This window comes from Archocentrus centrarchus, chromosome 23 (genome assembly GCF_007364275.1).
Source record: "Archocentrus centrarchus isolate MPI-CPG fArcCen1 chromosome 23, fArcCen1, whole genome shotgun sequence".
Taxonomy (NCBI): domain Eukaryota; kingdom Metazoa; phylum Chordata; class Actinopteri; order Cichliformes; family Cichlidae; genus Archocentrus; species Archocentrus centrarchus.
Window position 1 is genome coordinate 23,692,460 of NC_044368.1, and position 8,696 is coordinate 23,701,155.

The 8,696-nt window shown below is 39.6% G+C and overlaps 1 protein-coding gene across 1 annotated transcript; it reads right to left on the reverse strand.

Annotated features, from left to right (window-relative positions):
- Nucleotides 1–207: 207 nt before the first annotated feature.
- Nucleotides 208–8,135, reverse strand: LOC115773830 (uncharacterized). The gene is made up of 7 exons (XM_030720749.1): nt 7,974–8,135; nt 7,124–7,157; nt 5,691–5,767; nt 3,340–4,323; nt 2,506–2,658; nt 1,624–1,716; nt 208–342 (listed from the first exon to the last, which is right to left on the reverse strand). Exons 3-7 carry the CDS (start codon nt 5,721–5,723, stop codon nt 208–210), a joined length of 1,398 nt encoding a protein of 465 aa, XP_030576609.1. The 5' UTR covers nt 5,724–5,767; nt 7,124–7,157; nt 7,974–8,135.
- Nucleotides 8,136–8,696: the final 561 nt, after the last annotated feature.

The window sequence follows — 8,696 nt, forward strand, 5'->3', positions numbered from 1 at the left end:
TGACAACACACAAGACATTTCGTTACATCGCAAGCTGGTTTTTCAATGTTTGTAACTTTGGTTTTAGTTCAACGTGGCCCAGCTCAAGAAATACCTGTTGGATGAACTGGAACGTGAACTTCATAGAAATGGGGTAACTGAGATGCATTGCATATGCAAGTCCAAAGAGAAGACACATAGCTTTTGGCAGGTCTTGAATGTTGTCCATCACCACTTCTCCCTCAATGACAATTTTAGTGAGGCTGGACTGAGATGCAGGGAGGATGAGGGCACAGCACCTTCAGGTTCAACAAGGAGGATCCCAATGTCAATGTTGCGGAAAGAGTCATCATCATCTGAGTCCTTTATAAATGACAAGAGCACAACAGTGATATTTCAGTGACCATCAATAATTGATAAAAAAAAATAACTTCCACAATCAAATTGAAATTTCTGTCATATCTGTTTTATCATGCTATGCAGCCCTAGTTTCCTAGTGTAAATGTTGAATGAGTTGGAGCTCCACAAAAGAACATCTATCCAGCATCTTCATGTGCTAGTGCTAAGTGGAACAATACCTTATCCTTTGAATTGTTTAAAACTATGCTCACAAGTTTTCTTCAATCACTGGAACTGCCATCTGTTTTCCCACGCCTGTCTGTCTATGCCCAAATCCTGACATGAACCCAACACAGCATAGCATAAGATATAAATTAAGATATATATATAAAAAAAAAAAAAAAAAACTATCCCTTTAAAGTGGGTTGCATGAGGTGCTTACAGATGGTCAGCATACTTACCTACAGTAGATGGTGGTCAGCCTTTCCCCACTTTGGAGAAGCAGCAGGTGGATCAGTGTAGGTAGATAAGCAATGTACTGCTGCAACTTGTATTTTTAGATAAGTCAAAAAATTTATATCAGTTTTAGTGGACGCATACTATTTTCAGCATCTCAAACTGCTGTCCAACGGACCTATCTGACTAGAAAATTAAGTTACAGCACTCTCTTCATGCCAACCAAATGCCATAGGAAAAATTAGTAATTTTACCTCACAGAACACAAGAGTTGTTAGTCTAGCATGTCCTTGATCCTTAAATGTGTGCTACTGTGTGATTTTAGTGAATCCAAACCAATCAAATAATAACACAATCGAACAGACTGAGGCAGCAGTAGAAGAGCCGTTCCTCTGTTCAGCAAAGTAAACAGATTTTGTCTATGAAGTTTGGCAGGAGAAATCTATATACAACTTATATAAAAGTAATTTTATGTCAGAAGTCTGACTGACAGTAAGGTAATGCAGTGAAAATATTCTGTGTATAGTGTACATTTCACTGATCTAGATTTTTTAGGTGGCTAAAATAATGTTGTTATAAACACTGATCACAGCAGTATATTGCTTAGTTTCCTACACCAGTACCTCTGCTGCTTCTCCAAACCGGGGCCGTGTCAAATGGCACTTAATTCAAGTAATACACTGACTTTGGATAAATAGGTCATACAACACAGCTGCAAAACATTATTGCAAAGTAAATATTAAAGAATTTAAAGTATTTCAAAGACCCATGAGAACCGTGTATAAGAGTGAAAATTCAAGATTGAGTTGTTATTGTTCCTTTAGGTAGTCTTTAAGTAAAATTACTTACAAAGGCTGGTTTGTAGAAGTCTGTGGGGTTGTCACCAAGGATAACAGGAAGTCCTCTGAGCACCAGTGTTCGAATATCAGTTGGCTCTGCAGTCTTTTGGGCAGTAAAATGACAAAAATAAGCAAGTAACTAAGCACAATTGATTGTATCAAAAAATATAAAGTCCCCACATCTTCTTAAGCATCGTTATTACGAATGTACAATATATCGGCATTAACATCGGTATCAGCCAATATTAGTCATTTGTTAACATGTGAGTATTGGTCCGATAAACAAAACTGGGCCAATATTAACAACCCATATCTATTTCCATCTTCTTGTCATTTGATTCCGGACGGGCAGGGGAGGAGGTTGGTCATGTGGTATTTGTTTGGTCATGTGACAGCAATGCAGCGCAAGATTGTGAGGAGTTCATCTGAAGCAGAGAATCAATGTCAGCTGTGGGATTGTTTTGTTTTTTCCAAGGTGTCGAAAGGGTAGTGAAATATATATATTGTATACATTATCAGTTATCTGCCATAACAGCAATATTAATATCGGGTATCGATATCATCCCACATTTTAATATCAGTGCATCCCTAATGGTAATCAAGGACTTTTGAAGGCACATTCCCTAAAATTTAAGAAATACATGGCTCATGGTTAATTAACCCACTGAGACAGTAACACCCTTAACACTGAGAAGAACTAGCAGGTTTTACTGAAGTTCTCTGAAAGTTTAAGTGAAGTTCAGAAACTCAGCCTTGTTTTTCCATCCCTAAATTCAAAATCTTTTAATCATTTCAACAATCTATGTGAAGCATGAAAATAAATACAGTTGGACTTAAAGCCAAGTCATTACATGAGCTGTTGCACACAATGCAAGTGATTAATAGGACCAACCTTTGTTTGTTGGGAAAGCTGTGTCAACATTTGGCCAATGTTCCCTCTCTTGGATCGAAAAATCTCGATAAGACGAGGACTGTGCCGATCAATGCTCTCATAGAATTCCTGTTTGAGATTCTTGCCAACAATCCTGTTGAACTCCATGCATACCTGCAAAATACAGAAAATGCTCCAATATTACATCTTTACAGCTAATAACTGAAGGTGGAAGCACCAGAGTGAGGACAGCAATAAAAATTGCACAGGTGTGGACATGGTCAGCTGTAAAACACAAAGCCCCCTTCAACTCACTCACTTAACACTTTAAATTTGGGGATATTTCAGTTATTCTAGTCAAACTTCTTTAACAAAAACTTTGTACCGCACACAACACAGGAGTTGCTTTTCTACTGCCCTGATTGTTTGTAGTATTGTGTTACTTTTGTGTAGCAGACCATTGCTACATATAAACAGACTATTAATATTTTGTGTCAAATTATATATTTTTGTTGGCAAGTAACCTTTTAATAAGCAGGATAGCGTACCGTGAATAGGGAATTAATAGATGATAAACCTCTTCAGAATAATCTGAAATCAGAGTTCTGCATCAGGGTGTTGATTTCACAATAACGACCAACTCAATATACAATATTCCTTACCAAAAAAAGATAAAGGCAGCTGTAGATAGCAACTACCATGTCCTGCATGGTAAAATTACTTTTTTTTTTGCTGACAGTGGGAATGGCTAACAGATAAATATTTTTAGGTTTTATAAAGGCAGTTTCCTAAGAGAAACACAGACACATATTTAAAAAAAAAAGTTCTCATTATTTTATTCATGAATGAACTAACCTGATCTTCTGTGAAAAGAGCAGGCCAACGTTCCACCATCTCACATACGGCAGGTTCTGACTCCACCACCTCTTTTCTTCTCAATGCAAACGTCAGATCCATCTTCTCTTTTACAAGCTGTCCATTTGGTGTTCTCTTCTGCATTTCATTAACCAAGTCTTTGCGGGCACCCTCAAGGGCTACCTGATTAAATCCGTCTGGAAAGTTGGGTAAGAAGTTGATCTCGCCTTTCTTTGCCTTCTTGATGTTCTTGTTGGCTGGTTCTCCTTCAGTTGAATGCCCTCCTCGTTTCCCTGCATTTACTGCTACATCAAGGCACCCTGATCTTCTGCGCTTTGTTCTGTAATTAGCCATTTTAAATTTTAGACTATTTTTCCAGCCGCTACAGCGACTGGTTGAGCCTCGCTCCTGGAGAGAGGGGTGCTTGCTTATGAGGGCTTGTGCAACACTTTCGAACTGAGCATTATTTGGGTATGCTGTGTAACTATACATGCTCTCTGCCAATCTTTCAAGAATCTCATGTTTCAGCTCTTTTGTTACTTTCAGGTGCGTACCATCACGAAGAAACTGAAGATCTGCTTGCCTAAGTCTATATGCTACATCAACAGAAAAATCTGGGATATCAAAACAATCTGGCCACTGTTTCTGTCGCTCCTGCGAGGATGTAGAGAGGATCTCTGTATCTGCTACACTGGGTGTGCCACTCAAAATTTCTTCAGATGTTGAGACAGATACCAACTCAAGTAGAGGGATGACCTTGACTGTTGGTTTTTCAGGAAGATCTTCGATATCTGTCAGATTGCACACTTCATAATTGAATTCAGGATCTTGGTACTGGAGACTGAAGTTGAAATTAAGTCCCAGTGATTCTTTAAGCTTGCCTATCAAATCCTCCACTGTAGTAGGTCTTGTATTCAGAACAACCTTTCTTATATCTGTCTCTGTGAAAATTACTCTCAAGGTCATCTTCTGGTGTGCTGCCATCTTGGAAATAAAAAAAATAGCTTATTAGAAATATATACACAAAGACATAGATATTCAGTTTAACATATGGCTTATCAAAAAAGATACAAAATTACCAATTAGGCTTACATTTAGACTCTATCCAGAGCAATGCTAGTACTGACAACACTTGTGGTTTCTCAACACAGAATATAGCGAGTGAGTGTCACTGCTGAATTTTCTCCAAATCTGTATGCTGACAGAGGGAAAACATCATTCAGCTCTTTTAGTTCCACCACACACAAAGAGGGATTTGCGCTGCCACAGAGTTCAAATGATCTGAAATGTTCATGGTACCATGCCGTCATTGTATTGCACACAAACAAGATCTCTGTGTTTATTGCCACAATCTGCTTGATCTGTTTGAAATTTGGGAGGCCTGAACATGAACCGACAGAGAGTATCATATCAGCACAATATCTAATTCCATCTACAGAGACTGATGATGCAACCAGAACCTTTGTAAGCTGGGGTACTCTCTTGCAGAAAACTTGTTGGACATTCTCGGGGAAAGATGTGATCAGTGCTGTGGTAACTTTGTCCAGCTCAACTGAGGGCTTGAAAAACGAACTTGTGTCCAAACAGTAAGCCATCATTTTCTGATGCTTTACAGCCAGTGTAAGTGCCACATGTCTGAAGTTGTGTGCATTACGAATGACCCGCTTGAAGAATTTATGTTTTCCCTCGAAACGCATTGTCCAGACATCTGACAGTGGGCCAAATGCCTTAATCATCTCAGGATAATGCTCAATGAAGTGGTGTTTTGGACGCAATTTGAAATTTGGGAATGTAGTTTGCAACAGTTCTCTGTGTTCTGACACTTTGCAGTCAAAGAAATGTATAGACTCTTCAGTGTGCCTTGTTGCTACAGCCAATTCAACAATATCTTTAAGGAGCATCAGAACGTTCCAGGCATCGTCCCCTTCAGGCACTTTATGGCCAATGAGAAGTGGGAGCAACCTGATTAGAGCCCAGTTCTCATGGCCATTTCCACCTATGGTCCCTTTGGTAGAGAAGCCTTGGGCAATAGGCTGAGGCTGGTCAGTTTTGTCATGAAAAGCATATGCAAAAGATTTGATAGCATGGTTCAGTGTTTCTAATGTGAAATATTTCTTAGAAATCAGTTCTGAAATGCAGAGTGATAACTCAACAGGAACAACCCCTTCAAAAAGGTCGTGTAGGATGTCAGGGGGATAGCCACGAGCAACATGAAAGTGCTCCAGACTGTCAGTTAGTACACATCGTCCCTTTACACCATACTGTTTTGCCAAAGTGGGATCCTGCTGTACCTCCTGTACCTGTTTGTTGTGAATGTCTGCAGTTCGGGGTTCAAAAGAGCCCGAGCTTACCTCCTTGTCTTGGATCTCACTCCTCGTTGCCATGCAGAACCTGCAGAACTTGTCCACTCCAAAGCTCTCAAAGAATCCTGCAAAAGAATGAGCAGCCAAGTTATCAGCAGCCACATACAACACTGTGCCTTTGACACATGCTCCCAACTTCTCAACATATAGGCCATCTTGCTCCAAAGAAACCAGATCCTGGATCAGAGGATGAAGAAATTTAGCATAGCCATATTCTTTTACATCAGAGGCTTTACATAAAAGAGCAAGTTGAATGGACTGGAGTGTGGACCTATATTTTGATGGCACATTGGCAAGCACCCAATACACTGCACTCATTTTATGTTTCTTCTTAGATGTCCCTAATGGATTGGACACTTCAAAATCATCTGTGTAAAGTCCAACAGCGATTCTGAATTCCTCGCTGTTAAGGAGGCCATTTCCTTTACAGTACAAACCATCTCTGTATGTACTGTACTCATGTGGCACATGTTTTTGTACTGGAAGAGCTTTATCTAAAATGTCTGCCCTGTTCAACATTTTCTGTAACATGGCATTTATAGGAACATATACAGCACTAGATTTCTTTTCCCTGGCAATAAAGTACTCAACTGGCATAACCACATCAAAGTTTTTGTTTACATATGCTGCTCTCCTTTTAGAGGTTGATAAGGAGCCACCCTTGCCACAATACTTTAGTATGATATTGCTCTCTGAGGCAGCCCTGACTACCTGTTTCACAGTTGAATCATCTACATCTGTGTGTAGCTTCAAAATGTCCTTGACTGAATTGTGCAGCAGTGGTTGGGACAGTTCACTTAAATGTAGGAGCTGTTGTATAACTTCATCGATAGAACTTTGTGGAATGTGGAGGATGGTTTGCATCTTTAAAAAAAGAGCAGCTAGGTTGTGCTCCAACTGTTTCCCAAGATCATGATGCTCTTCATTGCTGGACTCTTCGCTGCCTTCTAAATCAACAGTGTTGTTTGGGGGCCCATGTTCCTCTTCTGCCACTTCATTGGTTTCACTACCAGACACTATTTCTGGTTTGAACATCTTCCAATTGCCTGTTCTGTGCTGTTTACTTCTGTGTGCATTGAATGTGGAGTACACAGTAGTATGAAAGTTACACCCATTATATGGACAGTGGACTCTGTGATTAACTTTTAAATGTGTACTCCGCAAGTGAGTGATAAAAACTGCCTCTGTGCAAGCAGCAGAAAAATCACAGGACTGACAGTGAAAGGTCAGTGTTTCACACAGTTGTGCATCTTGGTCTTTCTGGTGAATTTTGGATAAGTGGACCCTAAGTGCACTGATGGACTTAAATGTGCATAAACACTCTTGGTGTAAGCAAGGAAATGGTACAGTTCTGGTGTAGCTTCCATGTTTTAGCCTGTAATGTTTTAAGAGGTAACCCCTTTTCTCTGATGTAAACTCACAGTATTTGCACTTCCACTGCATCTTCACACGGACCTGTAAGAACAAAAAATAATAAAAATTTTAGCACACTTGTCCACAACCATGTCATCAGTGATCAAGGAAATATGGTACTTTGAAATACTGTCTCCCTTTGAAATTTCTGTTCTCAGCCTGAAAATTTTGTTTTCCCATTTCACATTAGAGTTAAAATATTGCCAAATGAGTTAGGCTTACCCTTCTGTCTGCAGACAATTGACAGGTTTAATAACGTTTCTAACTTGTTGTCAGTTCTGTATTTTAAGAGTCTGGAGATCAGAGGTGGAGAAGAAGAACTGGCGATAACCTCAGCTTCAGCTCTTTAGTCATACAAGATTTCAACCTTTGTGTCCGACCATTACATTTCAGTACATACGAAACCGTATAGAAAAAAAACGTGGACTAGGTTAACACAAGCACATGCTGTTACGAACGATGTGAAACGCTAAGCTAACGATAGCATTTAGCTGTCTTGACACTACTGGAGCGGCTTTTTCGATTAAAAAAAATTACCCTCAGAGACAGGATACACTCGGCTTAAACTTGGTGTAATAAAGGTTTATTTCAGCAAAGTACATCTCTCCTAAAGTAACTGTCCGTTATAAACTGAGACTCGTCAGTATGCTAACACTAAGCCAATGCTAACATTCGCGCTCGCCACTCCACTCGCGATATTTAACTTCGATTCCAAAACCCCTCACTTTACCAAAGTGTCGATAATGGTGGCGGTAGGCTGTAACTATAATTTTCAGTTATATCTGCACATGGAACTCAGCTATCTTTTAAGCAAAGAAATAGCTAGAATTATTTAAAATAGTTATTCTTCACACTTACCAGTCAGGAGTCGTTGAACTTGCCACGGTGCATGTTGCAGCAGGACTGAGTTTGAATATGCCCCGCCCCTTCACTTCAAAAACATAATATCTTTAGTAATCTCTGCTTAACAAGTTCATTACACTCTATATTTGTGTAGAAAAGTACAGTTAACTAATTTGATTTAGTAATGGGACAACATTTTTACCAAACACGAAAGAATAAGTAATGATTACTAAAACGTTTAATTACAATTAATATCTGGGTTAAGAGTGCACAGTCTGCTCATATATCCATTTATAAATGCCTACATGCACAGTACCAGGTAAAGAGAGTATAACAAAGCTCAGAGACCTACAGTCATGTGAAAGTGTCTGTGAATTTCTTGGAAATCAATGACTTTTTAAAAAGAAAATATTTTGGTACAGTAAAATAGTACCTGTGAGGGTGCTGGGTTAGCTCACTGGTTGAGCAGACTCAGACATCCACAACTGAAAGCTTTAGAGAGTTCTTCAGATCTTGGTATAACGACACAACACTGTCGTGTCTCCGCCTGCTCTCTTCTCTTTCTCCCCACCGCCAACTGGTTATGGCAGATGACTGCCCCTCCCTGAGCCTGGTTCTGCTGGAGATTTCTTCCTGTTAAAAGGGAGTTTTTTCTTCCCACTTTCGCCAAGTGCTGCTCATAGGGGGTCCTCTGATTGTTGGGGTTTTCTCTCTAATACTGTAGGACCTTTACCCTAC

What these genes read in the sequence shown, in the direction of transcription:
- LOC115773830 (XM_030720749.1), bottom strand. Translation starts at nt 5,723, where the DNA reads ATGGCAACGAGGAGTGAGATCCAAGACAAGGAG. An exon ending in AGCTTTCCCAACAAACAAAG is followed by an intron (nt 1,717 to 2,505) that starts GTTGGTCCTATT and finishes ACTGCCCAAAAG; the next exon opens with ACTGCAGAGCCAACTGATAT. An exon ending in ACTTCTACAAACCAGCCTTT is followed by an intron (nt 343 to 1,623) that starts GTAAGTAATTTT and finishes TCATTTATAAAG; the next exon opens with GACTCAGATGATGATGACTC.